The sequence below is a fragment of the Pteropus medius genome, unplaced genomic scaffold (genome assembly GCF_902729225.1).
Source record: "Pteropus medius unplaced genomic scaffold, Ma_sr-lr_union100, whole genome shotgun sequence".
Lineage (NCBI taxonomy): Eukaryota > Metazoa > Chordata > Mammalia > Chiroptera > Pteropodidae > Pteropus > Pteropus medius.
This window is the reverse complement of record NW_024349803.1, coordinates 12,045,544-12,069,505: the sequence shown is the minus strand read 5'-3', so window position 1 is coordinate 12,069,505 and position 23,962 is coordinate 12,045,544. Positions and strand designations below refer to the sequence as shown.

General features: G+C 43.8%; 1 protein-coding gene and 1 pseudogene across 3 annotated transcripts in view; both read right to left on the bottom strand.

Moving 5' to 3' along the window:
* CLSTN2 (calsyntenin 2) overlaps window positions 1-23,962 on the bottom strand; it is a 574,723-nt gene that overhangs the window by 124,941 nt on the left and 425,820 nt on the right. For all 3 annotated transcript variants that reach the window (XM_039837304.1, XM_039837305.1, XM_039837303.1), the window contains exons 3-5: window positions 15,648-15,843; window positions 14,676-14,884; window positions 8,374-8,523 (exon numbers count right to left, since the gene is read on the bottom strand). In XM_039837304.1, coding sequence (XP_039693238.1) covers window positions 8,374-8,523; window positions 14,676-14,884; window positions 15,648-15,843 — 555 coding nt within the window. The remainder of the gene's footprint in view (window positions 1-8,373; window positions 8,524-14,675; window positions 14,885-15,647; window positions 15,844-23,962) is intronic.
* Window positions 19,539-19,654, bottom strand: LOC120582593 (uncharacterized; annotated as a pseudogene).

Genomic DNA, 23,962 nt, shown 5'->3' with positions numbered 1-23,962 from the left:
AACAATCCTACAAAATAATATGGCCAAGGATTATGATTCTTCCTTTACAGCTGAGGAAACCCAGGCTCAGCCAGGAAAGTGGCTTCAGCAAAGCCTGTGGCAGATCGTGACGGAACTAAGGACTAACTGGAACCTTCCTCACTCCCCACTCAGCTCTGTCTCCGCTGCTCTGTACCTGACTCATGCGCCCCTGCATGCCATTGCCTTCTCCAGTGTCCGGTGCAGGGCTATGCTTGGGATGAGAGAGGAGGGAGGGAACCAGAGGAAGAATAGGGAGGGAATGAAGGGGAAGGAGAGAGGAAGGTGGAGAATGAGAACACAGGATGAGGAGAGAATATGGACGAAGAAGTGAGTCAAAAGGACAGGAAGAAACTGAAGGTGGAGGGGCATAGGGGACAAAGGAGTTGAACTTCTGGGGTAAACCTCAGATAAAGCCATGTTACATCCTGTTGAATAGGGTGGGTGGTGGGTAATTTTCATGCTCATTTCTCCTGCAGGAAAAGGTAATCTTCCCGTTCGGGTGCGAGGAGCTGTGCTTTGGCCCAGCATCTTTGAATTTAAAGCTTAACACCCAAGTCTCAGGCTCATGTTGTGTTCTCTGGCCCAAGAGATCACCAGAGGCAACTTTAGGTTCAGACAAAGAGTAGTACCTGAGAAATGGAAAGTCTGCAAGTGTGGGTTTAATTTTGAATGAGCTGTAATTTTAAGAAAACAGTGAACTAGACCAGCCTTAATCAAGGAAATGGGACTTGGGAGGGGCAGGGATGGGGGAGAGAATGAATATTGGGGAACCTCTTAGATGGTACGTACACATTGTTTCATTCAAGATAAGTCTCATCACGTTTTATAGATAAAGTGACTCACAGGTTAAATATGTTGCCTAAGGGCACAGAGGTGGTATCTCCTCTGGACAATCTTCTGAGATGCCCTTTTGAAGACGGTTACATGCCCTTTCGGAAATTCCTAACTTCCTTGTTCCATTCTCCTTCTTCTTCCTGACATCTCAGTACCTTCTGGGATAGGCCGACATGAATTTGAATTCCATCTCTGCCATTTACCAGCTGTGAGATTTTGGGCAAGTCACTCAATTGCTCCTAGCTTAACTTTTCTTCATGTGTAAAATGAGCTAGAATTGCTTACCTCACAGGGTCATTCCTGTCCTCTGTGCAGAGAAACTTGCTTTGGACTTTTTTTTTTTTTTTTCGCCTCTGTCTACATCTGTCCATTTCATGACCCATTCTTTCTAGGCTGTACTAGGTACTCCAATAAACTACTTCTCACTGAGGTGTTAATGGACAATAATAGTTTCATGCAAGTGTCAGCAAAGTTTTTCTATAAAGGGCTAGATAGCAAATATTTAGTCTTTGAGAGACATTTTGTGTCTGTTAACAACTATTCAGCTCCTCTGTTATAGTGCAAAAGCAGCCATGAGATAATGTGTGAACAAATGATTGTGACTATGTACCAATAAAATTTTGGTACTTTATTCATGGGCACTAAAATTTGAATTTCACACAATTTGCATGTGACACAAAATATTATTCTTCTTTTGATTTTTTTCAACCACTTAAACTGTAGAAACCATTTTTTTTTTTTTGTAGCTCACAGGTACAATAACAGGTGGTCAACTATATTTAACTTGTGGCTATACTTTGTTGGCCCCTGGCTTAAGAGTGACTCCTGCAAGAGGCATTTGCATTTTAAGTGGGGATTATCCTTTACAACAAAAAATTGGTACCCTAATAGTAGAATCTTGGATACGTTGGCAGGACAGTGAAGGAGAGAACTAAGGGCAAAGAGCTCTCCTTTTTTCTGTCCTCCTGGTCATTTCCTCGTGCATCAGTCTGCAGTAAGGGTAATATGGTATGAAATCCTGATGGACACACCTCCACTATCTGAGCCCTGCTCAATTGTTACTCTAAGCAACTTTGGGCACCTTACTGGGCTTATCACCCTATAATTCAAAATCAGTACGTTTTATGTAGTAAAACCTAAGCCAGGTCTTCAGTGTACTTGATCAAAAATTGATCTGACTTTTGGAAAGGGTGAGGTGAAGCTGGTTGACCCCTGGGGTCTGGGCTTTTTCCCCCTGGCAAGGAGGTGGGCAAGCTGCAGAGGAGACTGGGATATACACTTGACAATGCTTAGCAGGGGTCTTTTCTACCTCAGACATGCCTGACTGCCAACTGTCCCCTTGCCTATGGAGTCTTATGGGATTAGTCTGAAAATCTAAACTCCTTTGTTGCTGAGGACTTTGAATTGGTTTTTAGAATAAATACATGACTTTAGATATTTTTCCAGAAGTGCTCTCCTCAAAAGTGCACTCAGGAATAATCATCCTTTTCAGCTGGTTTCCCTGCCTCAATTTCTGAATCCCAGCCTCCATATATGTGGTTGGCCGAGGAGTCTATCTTCCCCATAAGCCACCTCACCATGCTGGGGCATGAAAGCCTCTGAGCCCCCTACTGCCCTTGGGGAAGCACAGGAGGCTCCCGCTCTATGATCCGGTCTCCATCTGCCCATCCAGTCTTTTCCCCATGCCCTGGCCATATCATGCTCTTCCCACCTTCCTGACACCTGGAACACCCTTCTCTGTGCTAAAACTATTACCCTCGAAGATCTGGCCCAGGTGCATTTCCTTGAGGGCCCTTGCAAGGTTAAGCAGCTCTCCTCTGTGTCCCCATAGCCCCCTCCGCCAGAGATTTTGTCCTTAGTACTGCCATCATCTCCTTCTGTACTACAAGCCCTGGTAGGTCCTGTCTGTCTCTGCATCCTCAGCCTTCAGCACACAGTGGGCTTTCCTTAAAGGGTGAATAAATTCATTCTGAAAATATTGTTCATGTTTAAAAATGTGTGTGTCAACTTCAGTTATCTCACAATGCAAATAACTAAGGGAAGATTAATCTCTACCGGCAGCTTTCATGCTGCTATCGTTGCAACACAAAAGTGTCAGACACCCTCTAGGTGTTCAGTAAATATTTTCAGTGTGACCTTCTTACTCAAAGTGAAGGCCATGGACCAGCAACATCCAAACCCACCCCAGACTTATTAAGTCAGAGCCGTGTGTTAGTCAGCCTGCCAGATGCTCACATGCACAGTCGGGTTTGAGAGGCACTCCTCTGAAAGATACCATCCCTCCTACCTAAGGAAGGCCTGGTTTGTGGAATGGTAGAAACACTGAGACCACTTGGAGAATTAGTCAGACCCAGAAGAATAGAGGAGAAATGGTTTGAGTGTATGACTGTGTCCTCTCCTTTTCTTTCTATTCTAAAAATGACACCTTACTGGGAAAGGGAAAGGAACAGGAGTTGCGCCTATGGGAGAATCCTGGGAACTGGTGGTATTGGGTGACCTGGTGCTGGGCCAGGTGTAATTCACCATCATAGGGTCATGCTCAGGGATGAGGTGGGCAGACAGAGATGGGGTTCCTCGGGGGTTCAAGTCTGGAGAGCTGATTCTTGATATGAGAAGCTTGCATCCAGTATGAATGGTTGTCCAGTCAGCAACATATCGGGGAAGGACATGGTGAAGGGCCACCAGGAAAGTGTAGTGCCTTTCTTCAAAGCGGACTTGTTTGCGTAAAGGGACAGTGAAATAGTGAATTTTGTGTCTAGACTGGCAGGGGCAGGTAATAAATAAAAAATATGACTTGCAACAATAAAAGGGGAAACTAAGTATTATGAAGACAATGTTTTCAGCTTAAAAACATAGAAGGAGATGGGCCAAAGAATTATAAAAACAGTAAAGAAAGGCATAGAGGAGGAATTTGTCATATAACATAACATAACAGCATAACATGACATAACACATAACCAACCAACCAACTAAACAACAACAACAACAACAACAACAACAACAACAACAACAACAAAACTAGCAGCTGAATTATAACCGATCCTTTAGGACACAGTCCCCGACTGTCCCGCTACCCCACCCCCGCAAGGAAGGGTCAGCAGGGTTATCTCCCTGCTGATGGGCTCCACTGCTATTATTGCTGCCCTTACCCTGATAGCCTCCAAGACTACTTCATCCTCTGTGGTGCTTTGAACCATGAATGGACGCAGAGCTTTCTGAAGGACGGTCCTCAGAGCACACATGGGCCCAGGCTGGGGTATTTAGGACCACTTGGCAAGAGGGAAACAGACACGAAGTAGACTGCAAGTCCAGATGCCTGGCACAGAGGCGGGGCACAAGCCTGCCTTTAGCATGTGGCCTGCGGCAGCTGCACCTCCTTCCTGGTTCCTACCATAATCTTTAGTAAATATGAGACTATGAGGGGCCTGTTGGGGATACCATGAGTGCTTAAAGCTCAGGACAAAACAAAGAGATTTAGTTTTCCCTTCTACTCACAAGGTCTGGATGCTTTAAGGACCCTGGACAGCTAAGAATGGGAGTGACATTCCCTTTGGCAAAACTCCACCTAGCCCTTCAGTGAGCCAACCCTTACTACCTACTCAGAATTACAATCTCAGAATACAGCAGAGAGAAGACAAAACTCGAGAAAGAGCAAGACACACGTGCCTGGCACCTAGGCTTGTTTTCCGGGTGCAAAGCGTTGTCTCCTGCCACCTGAGCTCCAGATAAGGCCCACTCCACTCCGCCTTTGGTGAGTGATGCCGGTGAACAAGCTTTTAGTTTAAGCTTAGGTGATAGATGGAAAGTTCAGTGAGTACCAGGGGCTGTGAGAAATGTGGTTCTGTCCTTGGGGAGCCCATATTGTTTCTGGGAAGACAAGACCAACCCACAGAAGACAGCACCACAGCCTGAGCACAGATGCTTTGGCCAAGGTCTGAAAGGCAGGTAGGTGGCAGCAGAGCCAGGGTCTGGGACGTCAATCTGTGCACAGCTGAGGAAGGCCAGCAGCATACTATGAAGGCCTGGGTCCTACACTGTGCAAGGGGTTATTGTAATAGAAAATTGGGCCCCTGCCCTAGGCATTATTAGAGTCGGGAAACAGTCCCTTATCAGGTTCTTAGAAGGAAGGGCAGGCTCTAGTGTGAGCAGGGTCTCTTGCTTCTCTGAGAAGCGGGCTGGGAGAAGGTGACTGCAACAAGGGCTGGTGACAGTGCTGGATGGGAGTGCTCAGGGGTGATGGAAGGCTCCTGAGCATGATGGATTGCTTCCACAGTGCTGCAACCCCCTCTTGCCTGCAGGGAAATGACTTGAAAAATGTATAAGAATTCAAACTGCCAAACTGTGTTTGCTTGGTGACTCTTGTAGCTTGTGAGAAGTCAGCTCAGGATGAGCCTCTGTTCTCCTGGACAATTATGTCTGGCATATGTCCGCAGACATCTCACTCACAGCTAGCCCTGAGAGGCTTGGGGGCCATTGCAGCTCCTCACCCTGGCATTCATAATCTTGACTGCCCACCCTGACCTCTCCAATCTTGCTTCCTAGTTCTCCCCAGTCCCAAACCTGTGCAAGCCAGATTGGCTTCCTTACATTATTTACTGGTGCCCTGTATGGCCACCCCTCTCTGTGTTCCTCTCCCATTCTACACAGTGCAGGCTTCACCTCACACCTGATTCAAGAAGAGCCAATCCTTTCCCCTAGGGACCTGACAACCTCTCACAGTAAGGGTCAGCCTGCTTCATCTATAGTGAGCAAGAAAATCAGTTAAATATGGCTCATTCTAGTTTGCCCTACAAAGCTGGGAGAGGAAGCTAGACAAGAAACACACCTCTGGGACCAGTGGTGGTTTGCTCATCCCTGGAGAAAGGTATACTTCCAGCTACAAGGCTGCAACCCTGGCCAGGGGCAGAAGAGAGAGCAGGTCCTAAGATGGTTGGTTAGAGATGAGGGCTGCCCAGTGGAGGAACAGAGTGGACTGGTATGCTGGAAGGAGAGAAGATTCTTCTCCAGATCTGGAGGCTGGAACAGGGATGGGAGGAAAGCACTTTGACCACTGCTACACATATCTGAGAACCTGGAGGACCTGACCACGATATGAAAACCTGCTGGGATGACGGCCGGGGAAAGAGACCTACTGGCTGACTACAGGGGGTACGCTGGAGGGAGGAGGAGGATCAGTGCAGAATCCAGTGTCAGCTTCTGCCACCAAAGGCTGGCTAGCTTAGGCAGGGAAGTCTCTACTAAGGAGATGATTCTGATGTTACACATGCTTAAACCACACAGCAGACTGATGCAGGGAGTTGCTGTTTCCCTCTTTCCTCTGTTCCACAGAAGGTTATACTTCTTACCAAGGTCTCACTCACCATTCATTTGTTCATTCAACACTTGCCAATCACCTGCATTGTGTTTGGCCCTGTGTGGGCACTGGAGACACAATGATGAATATGTATAGTCTTTGCCTTCAGCAGCTCACTGTTCAGAGCTGCAAATAACATCATGTGCCAGAGAGTAAGTGCCCCACAAGTTCTTCACATACAGAACTGAACATTATTAAAATGTTTTCCTTTGCATATATTTAACACTGAAACAAGCACCAGCTCTGTTAGAAAATTACATTTAAATATAGGTACAAAAACGTAATCCCAAATCATTGGTGCTTCATTTATCAAAGACAAAAACCATTGGGACCATTTTCCAGATATGGCTTTGTTTTGCTTTTCAACTTAAAATCCCACTGTGAGCTTATTCCATGCTTGGAAAGATTTTATATTTTTTTCCAGGCCTTCTCTTCAAAAGCTAGACCTTTAAAATAAAACAGGGTGAGTTCTTTAATCAGATAGCTTTTCATTCATTCATTCATCATTATTCAATTATTCATTCATTCATCCACCCAATGACTATTTCTTGAACACCTACCTTTGGGGCCAGGCATGCGCTAAGCCCGAGGAATTCGGTGGTGAATGAGAGAGACCGAATCCTACCCTCAGGTCCTTATGGTCTAATGAATTATCCCCAACCAGAGCTCAGGCTCCCTGAAGCTGGAAACACACTTTCGCACTCTGGCTTGTCCCTCTTTCTCTATTTCTTGTTTAATCCTAAATGGACAGACACGAAGACGTCTGTACCTGTCCTTTATGTCTCATATGTCTTACCTGTGGCTTCTCTACTTAGTTTAAAGGCAAATGACTGTTGCTCTGTCCAGAAGTGGGTTTAATTATCCCCTCCCATCTTTCTAGTTGAAGGATTAAGGGGGATAGTTCGTGCAGAAGAGGGCACATTGAGAGCTGCCTTCTAAGGGGAGTAACCCCAGGTGTCTCTGCTTTGCACCATGAGGTCCTGCCAATCTGGCTCCGATGAATCAGATTCGGAATAGATGCCTAAATAAAAGGCAGCCATTCAGAGTCTGACCAGTGACCTATATGGTGGTCTGAAATCAGTTTGCCCTATAGGGATGTGAGTGACTAGCACAGCTAATCACACCCTCTCTGGGAATTTAAGAGAGAGAGAGAGAGAGAGAGAGAGAGAGAGAGAGAGAGAGAGAGAGACAGACACACACACACACACACACACACACACACACACTCACTCACACAGAGAATATAACAAGGGGCTTGAAGCTTAAAGACACACCAAGAGAAGGCGGTAAACAGAAGACCCAAAGTGGAATACTCCATGAGGCTCCATGAGTTATGAGTAACCAGTAACCTACAGCAGCATCAACACATGACGCAGAAGTAGGAGCAGTCAAGCAACCAAAACAGTGGCAGAGATGAATTCTAGCATCCCCGCTCTGCCACTGGAACTACTGATGTCACCACTAAAGCTATTGTTATTCTACGAGCCATGCAATTCTCTGTAAAATGCATCTATGTGGCTAGCCTTGCCCCTTTGCTTTTCCTTAGCTCAGTGATAAACCTCCACATCTAAGAGTAACCTGAACCTTTGTTCTGTCTCTGCATCCTAAAGGATCTAAACGAGCACAAAAATCCATCTCCATCTAAAAGCCATTACTTCTCCATTTCCAGAGCCAACATTTTAGAAACCCCTTAATCCAGAGGCTGGATTCTGGATCTCCAGCCTCTGCCTAGACACCCTCTCCACAAACCCAAGGACCATGGCGCCCTTCCCCGAGTGCTGAGTGATGATGCAACACTTGATATGTATGAGCTGGACTCAGCATCCTTCGATAAAGTGAACAGTCTTGCTGGCCTTTTCTGCTGAGCACCGTGAATAATTACTATTGATTCAAAGGAGTCACGAGATTTGGGACAGGGTACATTGAACAAACCGGGCACATGATGTTAGACAAGTTGCCACAGACATTCTCAGCTGTAAAATGGGGGTAATATATCCCTTAGGAGTCGTGAGAATAAACGAGGTACTCCATTTCTTGCAGCAGAGTGACTGCACTTTAAAAATTCCTCTAGTTATGTGTTGCGATGAACTGAGAATAGGTCTAGCACCTTCTGTGTACCAGGCCAAGCTGCCTTCGCTCCACAAGATGGACAAGAGCAGGCCTACCTTGCCAGCCAGGCTTGCAAACTGGCTTCACATCCACCTGCACCAGGGTGTCCTGAGCAGCGGGTTTCTGTCCACAGTCGTAGGCGGTCACCAGGATCTCATACTGGTGTTGCTTGTCATAGCTCAGCTTCTCGGTGTTCCTGATGTTGCCTGAGGACACAGAGATATTCGAAATCATTTCAGATGGAGTTAACCACACTGTAGTTTTCCAAAAGCCCTCTTCCACTGCTCTAGCCTTCACCAGAATGAAATGACCCCCTTCCCTATCTCTTCGTAGAAACAAAGGCAAATAGGGACATGGCTTCCCCATGTGGACTGCTTGTGGCTTTGTGGCAGATTCCCAAGATCCATTGGCTGGAGCCACCCGAGCTGCAGGATGAGGAAGCTAGGGAATTCCAAGCACACATTTGGAATCCAACTAGTTTGGGTTTGTAAGTACTAGGTTGTTGGAAAACTACCTCTTCAAGTGTGCCATGTGGCTGCTGCATCCCTGATGTAAGGTGCATTGAGCTCGTCTGCCATGAAATCTCTTGGAAAAAGATGGAATTCAAAAATGTCCTGACACATTTTTTAACCTCTGTGCTCATCGCCAGGAATGTTCAATGTCTCTTCTCACGTTATTTTGCTACCAAATAGGAAATAAGATCAGTACAAAAACGTGCGACATCCTTTCCAAAAGCTATACAGAATAACAGATTTCTTGACCTGGTGGCAAAGACATTTTTCTTTTATGAGCCATTTGTGTGTCTTTATTCCCATGGGTTTGATATGATTCAGAAATAAATACTTAATGATTAATAAGCAAAACTTTAATTGACTATTTTTGCTGAAATACAATTTGGTTCCAAAAAACTAGTATAGGTCCAACGTGCGTTTCATAGATTTTAGTTTTTGATTCCAAGAGATTAAAGTCTTCTTTTGTTGAGAGTAATTTCATTCTTCTTTTTTTTCTGATGGTGGAGCTGACAGCAAATTAGAACTGAAATGTTATTATCATCCTTTACCAGAAGTGAAATTAAGAAAATAAAAAACTCCGAGAAGAAAAAAAAAACAACAACAAAAGGGCTGACTCAAGCATATATTTATATTTCTTCCTAACTAAGAAAAAACTATCTAATGAGCTTTCTTTCATTCCAACTGATATATGTTCACGTGAACAGATAACAGGGACTTAGGCAAGAAAGCTTGGAAAATTAGAAGTCACGCAATGTTTTAAATATTGGAAAAGCTGATCCACCAATCACCCAATATTAGTTAAACAGTACTCGGTATGAGGCCATGAGCAGGTGCTACAAATATGAGTGTATGTGAAGGGGGGGAGGAGGAGCGTGTGGAGGTGAGTTCAGATGAGGAGGGATGAAATTGCCCAAGACACTGGACCAAGCGTTAGAATCGTTTGTTCTGCTGCCCGCTCTGGATGGTTTCTAAAAATGCAACTGCACCCACAGGTTTGAAGTAAAATTTACTTTAACAAAGCCAGTCAAAAATCTCTGGAAAAAACAAATGAATTTGATATGTTTTTGGCCTTGTGGCCCGTGTTCAGAATCTCTTTCATTTTTTCCCCAAATATTTGTTTCGGTCTCAGCTTGGGGGCCGCACAGGTCTGGGACAGCTTAGCATTGGGTTGATCACATTCCCTGCAGCTTCTGTTAACAAACTAGTTTGTGGTTATAGTTATCACAGGTGGGGAATTCTGTCAGGTGGAGGCAGCGTAATATAACCACAAGAAGTAGGTTTCAGGAACATCAAATTGAATTTTCAACAAAAAGTTTTAACTTTCTCTTTCTTTAAAGTTAATGGCTCTCAAAAGATCCATTTCTTAGAGGAGGAAGGCTTAGGGTTTACAATCCGTGTGACATTAAGCAGACCAAACACTATTGATTGTGGTAGAAAAATAAACACACAAGCCTGCAATCCTTGACTCAATTTGTTGCAGTGCCTCTTCCGTAACTGTCTTAATGAAACTGTCTGAGAAACTAATTTACTTTCTCCACCACCACACCTTCACGCATGTAAGAATGGGTTTCAGAGCACAGAATTTGCAGCATTAGGTCAAAAATGAGAGTATAAAACTATGACGAACTCTTGTATGGGGGAGGGTAATATTTGGATAAGGCGTACATTTAAAATTTTTTGTTAACTCAGGAGAAGCCATCCATTTTGCTTTTGTTAGAATCGTATATTTTCCCCTCACATTTGAATGGTGTCTCCTTGAAGCGCCTTCTCAGGAGACCTGAGTCCACAGTTAACCCAGGTGAGCAGCTGCCCGTAGGCCTATTCCTCTGTCCAAATGAAACTGGGAAGCTATTTCTCAAAGAACAATCAGTACTTACCTTGCATATTGGTGAAGGTAATTTTTTAAAACTCAAGTGGGGTGGGGGAGGAGGCGTGCAATGAGACAAGCACAGTCAGTGACCTGCATGCACGCTCCTTCTGATGGAATTTAAATTGGAACAACCCTTTTGGAAAGCTATATAGGCCAGTCACTTTGCAATTATTCATACCTTCTGGGCATGCAATTCCAAACCTAAAAATTGATTCCAGAAAAATGATAAAAATTGCAGATATTTATTGCAAAAAATTGCAAATACAGATGCACATATGATCATCTAAGCATTATTTATTACATTGAAAAATAGTAAAGAAACCGCATGTCTCATAGTAAAGGAAGAGCTAAGTATGAGAATCTGTGAGAGTCTGTGTGTGAGATGGAATGTTGTTCAGCACTAAAAGTAGCAATTGTAAAGCGTTTTTAAGGATGGAAAAAATCCGTATACTACAATATTAAGTGAAAAATGGAAGATAAAAGCAAGAAAAGTATGGCTGTATATTTGTTTAAAAATGTCATAGAAAAACTGGTAAAATGTCAGTAGTGGTTGTCTTTGGTGAGATTACAGGTGACTTATTTCCTTCATACTTTTCTATGCTTTCCAAATTCCCCACAAAAGGGTACGTGTTAACTTTTCTATTCGGGTGGAAAAGAAGTGTCTTCGTTTACTTCAAGAATATGCAGACTCTAGGACACATTTCGCTCAGAGGTATCAGAGCCCCATTACGCACCAGGGCAGCCTGCTGACAGAGCTTAGCTGAGGCTGTGTGAAAATTAAACAACCACTTGAAAAGTAGAAAGGTCTGCCACTTGGTGCCTGGGTGTCACTGAGACTCCTGCCACTCCCTCTGAGGTCATTCTCTAACGTGGTTGAGAACTTGGTTTGTGCCCACACTGATTTGTGAGCACCTTGTTTGCAATACATCCACCCCCTTACACAGGCAAGATATTTAACTCTCATTTTACTGATTAGGATCTGAGGCAAGGTTAACGTAACTTGTCAAAGATCGCACATACACAGACACACACACAATGGATTTAGGATTAAGACACAACTTTGTGTTTTTGAACTTAAATACTATTGCCATGCATTCCTGTCAGATATCACTGAGCATAGTGATAATATCACTGGTGGAAAGTCCTTAGGGCCAACACTCAGGGAACCTGGGCTCTGGTCTCAACTCTGCCACCAACGTGATGAGTGCTTTAGGTAAGCTCTTTATGCTTTAGGACTCGGTTTTTCCATCTGTTCAGTGGAAACAAGGATCTAGGTCCTACCGATCTCAGAGAGACCAGCCAAGAGCCAAGAGATAGGGTCCTGGAAGCCCTCGGAAATTAGTTTCCCAAGAGGGAGTTGATGTCATCAGCTCAGAATTACCTGCTCATAATTTCAGCCTGGAAATCCATGGGGAGTGAATAACCTTCATGTCCCAATAACCAGGTAAATATCTAAAAATCATGACACCATGAATCAAGCACTCACTATATTTCAGGTACCCTGTGAGCATTATCCCTGGGCACTGCCTTTCCCTGATGCCTCACAACCCTATAGTGAGGTAGGGACTGTGACTGCCATAAGCCAAGGACCTCTGTTAGAAGAGGTTGAGTCTTGAGTTAAGACAGGTCAGGATGACTCCACATTATGTCTTCTGTCCTCCCTGCTCCCCTGCTCCCCTTCTTTCCCCTACGAACAAAAAGCCTGGCAAGTTGGAGGGCCCGGGAGCTATCCACTTGAAGCTATGAGGCCTCACTGAGCGGGCTCCAAACTCAACAGTAATTTCTCTGATGTGTACGCAAAGAACTTATTCAAGGAGCCTGTAAGGTCACCAGAAGAATGATGGATAAGGGCCACCTGGGAAGCTCATTAGATTGGGAGCTGCTTTCGTCTCTGCTCCTAAGTCCTGCCTTCATTACTTAAACTGCTTTTGTAAACCTCACTGTTAGGGGCCTACACTCCCTGGGAGTGCCCACTCTCCTCTTCATCTTATGTTGTAAACCAATATTGGAGGCAGAGGCCTGACAAAGAACCATTACTCACTTTTAATGAGACAGCTAGGGAAATAAATTGGCATATGTTAGTGAAATGGCTCATCAAGGTGAGTAATTATCTTCATGACTGGGCAGTGTACCCTCTGATGAAAAGATTTGCATTTCGTCTCTCATTGGGTTGTAGCTCTCCTGAACTAAAAGCAGGAGGTCAAAGGGAGCTTGGCTACTAATCACATAGAACTACACTTTTCTAGTCTTGATCTTCTTCATGTCACTCCCCAAATTCCAAAGCTTTTGTGGACATAGACTAAATAGCTGATCATACAGGAACAGAAAAATATAAAGCAATTGTTTTATATTTTATGGAATGGTGTGTGTGTGTGTGTGTGTGTGTGTGTGTGTGTGTGTGTGTGTGTGTGTGTGTGTTTGAAGTATGTCTGTGTGGTGCGACAGGCCCCCTGTCTGTAGGAAAAGCTATCAGAGAACAGTTATGTCATGCTCTACTAGTTGAAATTGCTTACTTCTTAGTCCTGAACCAAACTTTTATTGAAGTCCAGTATTTTCTCCTTTACTTTCTTGTGCACTGATCTTGTGTCTTACATAATTAGCATCCAGTGACGTCCAGGTGTTTAACTGTCATTTCCAGGTGTTTTAGTATTTTATGAAGAAAATGCCTTAGTACTCTTTTGTCTGTGTGAGGAATATTGTTTTCATCTTACAAGACAGATCGCAAACTACTGGAGGTCAGGGTGAGGGTTTCTCTTTGGCTTCCACCCCCTCTGGAATCTGCTGCAGTTCTCAGGATTGAAGAGACAATATCATAGGATAAGTTTCTCCCTGGTCTCAGCATCAGGAAGTACTGGAAGCACTGAAGACTTGTAAGCAGGTGATTGACAGTAGGTGTTTCCCTGTAGGCATTGGCTACGAGGAGGCTCAGAGCTAATTCATTGCCCAACCCTGGTTCACTCCATGCTTTACAACTTCACCCTTGATGACACCTGACTTTCTTTTATTTTGATTTTTTCCTCCACTAGATGGTAAGCTCCACATGGGCAGGACCATGTCTGTTTTGTGTTCCACTCCATCTCCATTCCTAGTTCCTAGTACCGTGCTTGGCATTCAATAAATATTTAGAGTGGATGAACTTCAGGTTTTGCAACTTTTGTGTCTTTCTGCAGTACTTAAATTCTATTTGAAACAAAATGAGATAATATACATGTATCCACACACTCATGCTAATAGTTAAACAATATACTTGGCAAATATCGAGTTATTAAAAATTACAGTTAAAATGGGCTGAGTTGATTTAGTCTCTGGCTTGTGGTGTTTACACTACAATGAATTTTTAATTAATGGTGATGGAGAAATATCCAAATGGCTTTATTGGGACTGTTTTTAGTTCAGTAAGTTCAGTTTGGGTTTGGGGTGTGGTGGAAGGGTTCTTTTATCCTTCATTCTCACTAGGGTGGAAATTCTCAAAGGACATTGGTAAGAGCTTTAAAGATTTCTGAATGGATCCACAGCTTAGGAGAGGTTTCAAAAATGTTCACCTTCTCTTTTAGTGTCTCCTTGTCTGAGAGCAGTAAGTAGATTGTTATGGTTGGAGTAATGTTACAACCGATTATATAGGAAAGGGACTCAGATGGGGCCAAGTCGATGGTATGACTCACGTCTGAAAGACAACTGGAAAATTCTACTGGAAAACCAATCCGTCTTCAGCATCCAGATGTGTGACATTGTGAGTTCTATAGACTGTATTCACCGAATAGGTTTCTGAGGTGTCTTGTTTTAGACTTGGCTGGGCTGCTCGTAATGTCAGGCCATCCCCTCTACTGCAGGATTGAGTTCCGGGTTACAAAGTCTAGATCAAGGATGGCAAGGGAGGCATCATCTGACAAGTACATTCAGGCCCCCACTTGGCCTTTAGAGTAAGGAGGTAGAGTTGTTTTCCTGACTCCCATCGGGGTCCTCTCAGGATACTCACCATTTCTGTCGATGGCGAAAGGCACATCAGTTGTGACAATTTCGTAGTTGCAAATCTGGCTGTACTGGGGGGAGCAGTCCTCGTCAACAGCCTCCACCTGTAGGATGCTGTCATAGATCTTGCCCTCTGTCACGACGGCCTTGTAGGCTGGCTCTTTGAAGGTGGGAGCAAACTCATTGACATCCTTCACTTGAATATGGACCACAGCCCTAGAATCCACACAGAAAAAAAGAGATGGTGGTGAAAAAATAATCACACCGTCCTCCCACACCTCCTACAGGCACTGCCTCAGGTTCCCAGGCCAAGAGAATGGAGAAACCACAAGCCAGTCAGGGTGGTCGCTGTTCGAGTGTTCTGTCCTCCTTCCCTTTGGAGAACCTTCTACCTGCCCTCACCCCAAACTCCTGCGATGAATCCACCCCAGACAGCCTCCTCCCCATGCTTTGACCTTCCTTATTACCCAGCTTTAGGCAACAGCTCTCCTCTTGATTATCTCCCCTTTCCCTTATTCATTCTTTCATCGGTTCACTCACTCCTCCATTCAGTAAGAATTTAACTGCTCTTACTCTGTGTTAGGATCTGAGCCAGATTCTGTAAGGGAGAGAGTTACAATTCAAAATGAAAAGTGCTGCGGCCAAGAGAAGCGTGTGGCCTGGCGGAAACCCAGGGAAAGGTCTCCATCAGGTCTGCTGGGGTGGGGTGGCTCAGGGAACGCTTCCCAGAAGAAACGACACCTGTACTCACTTCTGAAAGTGGAACAGGACTTCAAGTGAAGCAGAGGGGTAGAGAACTCTAGGTGTAGAAAGCGGCCGGTGCTGATGCCTGCAGTGGTCTGGGGAACTGGCAAGCAGTTGAGCAGGCTGGAGCAGCATGGTGTGACCACTGGGTACACATATCTGAAGAGCAGTGCATGAACAAAGACGAGTTGGCAAGAGTGGAAGGGGGTCCAGAAAGCTCTGTCAGGCTACTCACTTGTGTGACTTCTTCCAGGCTGTCTCCCGGGGCCCTGCGCCACAGTCGTAGGCCTGGATGATGAACGTGTACTCCTTCTGCAGCTCACAGTCGATGGGGCTCTTGGCCCGGAGCCGGCCCTCTCCTGATGTCTTGTTGAGCACCACGGCCTCAAAGGGCAGCTCTTGGCCATGTATCTTGAATGCACAAATTTCCCCTGCAGAAGGATGAAAGAAAGTGACTGAGGATCCTGAGAATTGCCAGACTGAAGACAGAGTTCTGTCGGGCCAGATTTGCAAACTCATCACCTCCAGGCCATTTCCTCCACACAGAGAACTGTCAAACCCAAAGAGGCCTCCAGAGACCCAGACCAACATGTTCATTTCATGGATGGTAAAACTGAAGTGTTTCACACATAGAAATATCGCCTATCAAGTATATCCAGCAGATAAAGGGGAGAGTCATGTGCCAGGGAGTTGGCTGATGATCTGGTTTGCCACTTTTCCTCGCAGATTTCCTGCTTGCCCTCTGCTCAGTCTGAAAGTTAGGACAATCAAAAGACAAATGACTGCAGAGGAAAGGAGAAAAAGGCCAGAATGTTCACAATCTTTTGTCTCATGACAACAGCCTTGCTACCTGAAAGCGTGCTCTGTGAGCCAGCAGCAGAGCATCCCCAAGAACCCGTTGGTAAGACAGAGGCCCAGGTTCCACCCAGACCTCCTGCGTCACAGTCTGCATTTTAACAGGGTCTCTGATAAAACAATAGCAAAGCAAGATTTGTTTGCTTGCTAAATATGAGCTGCACTGTTTTCCTTTCCTCCTGGTTGAAACACCCCACAGTTGCTGCAGTCACATGCCCCCCGCCCACACTCCTTTATGTCTCTGCACCCATCGCTTCCCTGTGGGGAGAGGGACGCCACTCTGAGTTGCCATTTTCTCTGGAAACAGTCGGCATGAGTCTATGTGAGTTCCAGAATCCCCGTGGAGCCTGAGAAGCTAACTTCTTAAAGGGCTGCACATGTTGTGAAATTAATGCGTTTCTCCCCCTCAGCTGGTTAATGTGTATGATAACTATTTCTCTGCATTAAAATATAACGCCGTGAAACTTTCTTCCTTGTCTCAATTAATGGATATTTATTGAACCCTGACTGCAAGTAAGCCTTGTAGAGTGTGCCTTGGGAAGTGCTGGAAAATCGAAACGTGTTCTCTTCCCATTCTGAGGGAGTTTACAGATTTGTTGGGGAGACAATGTCTAGATGTCCATTCAGAGTGACTATTCAGAGTGAAAAGGGGTGTGTGAGCATCACATGGCATGGCGGCAAGGAGTTCAGCTGTAGGATGCTGGGGTGTAAAACATAGATAGACTCAGAGCCCAGAGTTCCATATTCACATCTCAGGTTTTGCCACTTACTCGCTGTATTAGTCAAATTATATTGATGCTCTGCGTCTCAATTGTGTCATCTGTAAAATGGCCCAGAAGATAGTGTTGCGGGGAGGGCATCTATGCTGAGATGCCCCAATCCTGGTCTGACATTGCTCCTGCTGCACTGCTAGGACCAGGGTGCAGTGCCTAGCGTGCACAGTTTAAGGGGGCCCTCACTCTCAGGGTGACCAGGCACCTGTGCAACTGTTCTAACGTGACAACGAGAGAACAGATAACATGAATACATGACTGCTCTGCGCCCAGCACCCTGTACCTCTACCCAGGTGACCGCAATCATTCTTCATAACAAACTTGCAAAGCAGATGTTTGATACTAATTTGTACAAATTAAAGAAAAAAGAATCAGAGAGGTTATTACTTGGTCAAGCTCACAGAGCTAAAGCTGGTGTAAAACCCAAATACGGCTGAGTCCTAAGGCCACGCGCCTTCTGTTCCACTGCACATTCTCCAAGCAGCTCCACAGCTTCTAAGGGACCGCTGTGGGCATTGCTTCCAGTAACATGCTATATTCCTATTCAAGCCTCATTCAGGAGAGAGATCCCCCATTTTACACATAGAAAGCGTGCACTGAGATGGTCAATCAATACCGACCTTACCTTTAGGCTTTTGTTTTTTTATTATTTCACTGATCCTTAATTTCATTATGAACACTCCATTTTTACTGTAACCCCAGCCATTTTTCAAATGGAGTTGTGGACTAATGGACAAGATAGACAGGTTGTGGGCCAGGCTCTAACAAGAAGGCTGGTTCCCCACTACACCGCTGTGGCTCAGGATCACCTGGTATCTCTGCATTCCCTCTCTGATGAGGCTACTCCACAGCCTCAGGGCCAGAGGACCAGTTCCCTCGGATCCTCAAGTTTAATTTCTGCTCTGAATTGTCTGGGATTAAATGAATAAACTTGTAAAGTGCCTGCCTTATGAGTCTATACCAGGATCAATGCCAATATAAGAATATTACCAGCGAATGTATCCAGACTGGTTCTGGGGCATTCTCTAGACTGCCCGACCACTGCCATAATTACAAGACCAATCAGACCATTTCTCTTTGAAGAGTCCACTTAAACCAAAGATAAATGAAGGTAATTTTCTGTTGGAAACCTTTGATTACAACTGAAGTAGTTCTCAAGACTCAGAAGTCCTGAAAAAGAGGAAAGAAGAGGAAAAGAAAAAAAGAGAGAAAGAGGAGGGACAAGAAGAGACACAGGTGAGGGTGAGATAAATTCAACCTCAGGGCAACATCGCTAAATTCAGTCCAATTCAGTTCAATGGAACCAGTATTCTCTGAGAGCTGACTAAGTGCCAGGGACTGTGCTGGGCCTGGAGGCACAAAGATTTGACTTGGACACCTTAAAACATAAGGATACTCTATCTTCTTCAAGTAGACAGTCAAATAAACAAGCACAATGCAATGCTCATTTAGTTTTCACCAGCTCTCAGATTGAGACAGGATTTGGCACCATGAGAACACAACATAGAATTCACGTCACCCTCAGTTATCCCACCTCTTCATCTGACACTCGTGTTCTGGTTGCAAAGATTTTGATTCATTTCTTCATCCATTCATTCACCTTATAAATATTTATTAGGGTCTATGCTCCCAGCACTGATGAAACAATGATGAACAAAACCAGACCAGTCCTGGCCTATAAGCTGCAGCCAGTCTGGTAGGGGAGGAAAACAAGCAATCAGAGAATCACATATCTAAACGAAGAAAGGTGATTGTGATACATGACTGAAGGAGAGCTACACAGTGCCAGGAGAGTTCTGACCTAGTAGGCAGCAGGGAGGGCTCACCTAAGAATATGACAGCTGAGCTGAGATCACAGCAAGAAAAAGAGGAACACACCCAGGCCACAAGGGAGAAAACTGTTTCAGGCAGTGGGGGTGGCATGCCATAGGGCCCTTAAGCAGGAAGGAACATAGTCAGGCCAAGGGACTACAGGGCCAGTGTGGCAGAAGTAGAGGCAATGGGCAGGGCCGGCCTCATGGCTTCATGAGTATGTGGCCTGAGAACCAGGCAGGGCCCGGGCTCAAGCAGGTCCTGAGCTTGGTTTAAATCTCTGCTGTCGCCATCTTGAAATTGTTACTAATTTAATCTTTGAACTTGTGTTTTGTAAAGGAAGTCTGATGAGATAATGGAGCATATTGTGAGCAGAGGAGGTGGGTGCAATAGGCACACTCATTGTCCTTACTGTCCCATTTACATATAGCATTCAAGATGCCACATGAGCACAGAATTCTGGTGGACCTAGGATGCATGGGAGTTCAGCAGCACTCAGAGGATGAACAAGGTAAGCATGTGACATCAAGGACTAAGTAAGTGGGGAGCTGACAGCCCTGAGAAGATACCCCTTCTGTTCAAACCAAAACTGTTTAAACATAGAAGGGGTGTTTTAAGAATCATGATCAACCAGAGCCCTGTTGTGTCCTTTCATATTTAATTTTTTTATTATTTATTATTATTAATGCCTATAGCACCTGGTCTTCCTAGGTGGTTTCCCATCCAAGTACCAACCAGGCCCGACCCTGCTTAGCTTCCGAGATCAGACATCAGGCTTGTTCAGGGTGGCATGGCCGTAGACCATGGACCATGCATGGCTCCACTGGGGCGCGAACCCATGACCTTCTGTGAGTAAAGCAGACGTGCTAAACGCTACACCATGGAACCACATCCTGCTGTATCCTTTCTTACTTCTGTCATTTCTCTGTAGTAGCCAGCCACTTACATGGAAAATGATGACAGAAAGGAAAAGGAAAGATAAGACATCCCATAGTTCCTTTTCTTTGGGGCTGTCTTTGCCATCAGTAAGCCAAAGGTAGAGAGTGTTAGGAGAATATGCATATATCAAGAAAAAAAAATAGTGGAGTTCAGTTTGCATGGCATTTACATTGCTCTGGTAAAGAACTAAATACATATGCATACATGAGCTACAAAATGCAAATTCTGTAATTTTCAGAGATTCTGCACAGCAGTTGAATCCTCCTATATTTGCATTTAAAACTGGCATTGAACAGTATAAATGGTAAAATTCATGCTAATAATTTAAAATTTTTATTTTTCTTTACTCAGAATGACATCAAGCAGCAACTTTAAAACACAACGTGTTGCGGGGAGAGAGAGACAAAGACAGAGACAGAGAGACATAGAGACAGAGAGAGACAGACTGTGGAAGAAAGGGCCCGGGATGGAGTCCTGAGGAGAAAGGATATTTAAAACTATTCCCGGTGCCACTGTGTGACACATTAGGCTGTCTGATCTTTTGGGAGGCCTGCCACTAGACTTTGTTATTATTAATAAAGCACTGCTGTGGGAGGATGATGTACTTAAAAGGAAAAGATCAGACTTAATGGTTTCCATAAAAAAAAAAATCGCTTTTAAAATTTTGCTTTCCAACATGCTTTCTTGGGTGGGAGAGCTGGTGTGCCAGAAACTGTAAGTGGGAGCGTAACGCATAAATGAACACACACTTTGGACCAGCAATGGGCTCTGTGGGGAGACGAGGCCAGCAGCATAAGGCTGCAGAGCCTCTGGGTGCTGTCTTACACTGACTGAGACCTAAGGTGGCTGAAGGTAGCTTCACCGGGACCCCCCATGTGGGGCCAGGTCAGAAGATGAGCTCCTGACATGCCTGATGGAGCACAACGGCTCCATCTCCATAGTCACCTGTCTGCATCTCACAATTACCTTTTCCTCTTTAGTAACATATCTCCCAACGCATCAGCAGAAATTGGTGTAGTAGTTTCTTAATTCCTTCTATAAGATTCTGGGAGAAATTAATGAATGAATACTTTGATGAATGAATAAATGAATGAAATTGACTTTTAGAAAGTATTTTGTTCCTGCCCTTGAATACCCTTGAACAACATACTGTATTGATTGCATTTTTCAGATGAGGAAACTGAATCTCAGGGAAATTAAGCAGTTCATCCAAGGTCACTTTGGTAGTAAGGAGCAGATCAAGGACTGATATCTGGACCCTGTGAATCTAAATCCAGCACTCTCTTTGTTCTTTCATGGGCTTATCATAGGGTGATTGTGACATTCTAGGACAGTGGTTCTCGAAGGGTGATCTGTGGACCCCTGGGATCCCCAAGAACATTTACACAGGGTCCATATTATCATCCTATACAGGGTCCAAAATTATCATCTTAAACACTAAGACATTTTTTTACTTTTTCATTGTGTTGATATTTGCGTTGATGGTGTAAGAAGAGCTGGTGTCTTATTAGCACCTAACCGCATTCTTCACCAGATACAGTCACGATAATAAATAAATTAACAAACAAGCAAATAAGAATGATTTTAATGATGCAGTAAATATCAATTTTTATTAAGTCTCAATCCTTGAGTATATGTATTTTAATATTCTGTGTGACAAAGTGGAAAGTACACATAATGCACCTTTGTATAGCAAAGTAGGCTCGTTCATTTCCAGGAAAAGCATTTGTGTGATTTAAGTTGAGCTGGGAGCTGAACTGGGACCTTTTTCATGGAATGCCATTTTTACTTAAAAGAATGATTGACAAACAGGCTATGTTTATTCAAACTTGAGTGTGAGGCGGATACTTTTTTAAAGTAAGCCTGTCACTTCAAGGAAAAGAACTAGTAGTATTTGTTGGTAATGATAAAATCCGAACTTTCTATTTTGGAAAACTTGTGTCTGCCACAGTGAGTTTGGAATACTTTAGTGCTTTAATACTTTAGTATTTTTTATGATGATATGGGTAGTGATATTAATGAATGTGACTGATATCATATAATGAAATGTCAACTTTTGAAAGATCTACTTAACGATGAATCAATATCTTCCAAATGACCAATGCATCATGTTATATAGTCATGTACAGGTAAAAAATTCATTTAAAATTGACCAATGGATTTTAATGTAACAGTATATAATGTTCATTAATGTGATTTCAGATTCTTTATTATAAGTAATCTTTAAGAAACTTTTAAAGTTCCGGTGCAGTATCAGAGAAGAATATCTACAATTATCTGAAAAGATTATTGAAATATTCCTTTCTTATCCAACGACAAATCTGGGTAAGGTCATTTTTTTTTTCTTCACTTACTTTGACCTAAACAACAAAACAAGATAGATTGGAAGGCAGAAGTAGATATGAGGATCTAGCTGTCTTCTCTTATGGTAGACATGGAAAAGATTGCTTAAATGTACACAATGCCACCACTTCTCATACTAATTTTATTTTGGAAAATGTACTTTTTTGATCAAATTCTGTTATTATGTTAACTTGTAATGAGTTTATTATTTTTATTTAAAACGAATTAATAAATAGGCGTCTGAAAGTTTCTCAGTTCTAATTTCTATGGTAAATATTGACCAATATAACCTATAAAGGCAAAAGTTCTTGAGAGTCACTAATAATGTTTAAGAGTATGAAGAAGTCATGAGACTAAAAAGATTGTAATTTACCAACCACAGTTTCCATGCAGATGATTCTGTATTCTGTTCTTGACGTTTATAACATGACCCATCACCTCTCAGAGAAGTCCTCATCTCAGAGCAACCCAATTCGCTATGTATCTCACAGCTGAAGCACTTGTATGAGAGTAAGCCGAGCTTAATATCCAGAGTCCTGGGAGTGGGAACTTCATTTCCAGATTCTCATCCAAGCATGGATGGCTAAAATCTGGCTCTGGAGCCAGACAGGCTGGGTTCAAATTTTACCTCTGTGACCTTGGGCAATTCACTTACCTCTCTGTACCTGTTTCCTCATTTGTAAAATGAGATGTTACCTTATAGCATTGTCAGTTGTGGGGAGGACTAAATGAGCTAATATTTGCAAAGCATTTATCAGTATCTGGCACGAAGTAAGTACTGTCAAGTGTTAGCTCTTATCAGTGTCATTATATTGAAAAAAAGTAAATCACACACTTCTGGAAAACTGCCTGTTTGCTTTCGAGAACAGAAGAGGCTGAATGTAGAGATTGTTTCATCATCAGAAATATTTTGAATGTATATCACATGTGTCATTAACCAAACATCTGGCTCCTTGAAGCACCTTGTACCTATCAGCCACTGCTTATACATATTTATTTTACTGAACATCATTGGCCAATGACTGCATACTGTGCATCTGCAAAATCTCATCGAGGACCAGTACTGCCTCTTGGGGAGAGTTTACTTAGGGTCGATCAGTGTTGTTTATCTGTTTGAATTTGCTCATCACAGTGACTAGAAGTTGCTAATGGCCTTTTTTGGTAAGAGTCAAAGATGCTAAATATCCTGCCCTCAGTGGATCTGTCTTATACCACCGAGAACCATCTCACCTGAAATGGCTATAGTAACCCTTGAGAAACACTGTACCCCAAGCATGCAGCTAGTCTTCATGGAACAAACACCAAGCCAGGTTCATGGCCCGATCTGAGGACAATAACAGATCTTGCAAAGGCTTCTTCTCCACGTTTGTGAGGCCCCTCTAGATACCACCTGCTTTCAGCTGCACACTCTGTCCTCCTCAGTACACACACTTGGCAGACTGTGAACACTGACCATGCTTCCAGAGGGCTGGGCAGATGAGTTTTTTAACGTGTACTCTGTACCTCTACATAGAGTTATCTGCAGTCACTTTAGGTATAATAAAATGGGAAAGGACAAATTACATCAAGAGGTAATCATGCCCAGAATATCAAATCAGGGCTAACCTTAGAAGTAAACCTATATTTAAAGAAAAAGTTGATTTTAAGCCCTCCCGCTTCAGATAAAAACTTATTATTTTTAAAAGTAGAAAGCTAAAGTGTAAAGTTCAATGGATTGTCACTTTGGCTGCTCCTTCATGTGTCTGTGTGGCAGGGGGATCTCAGACAGACCTTGGGTTGGTAGGCAGATGACTTTCATCTGAGTTCCAGTTCTGCTTTTCTGGGCTGG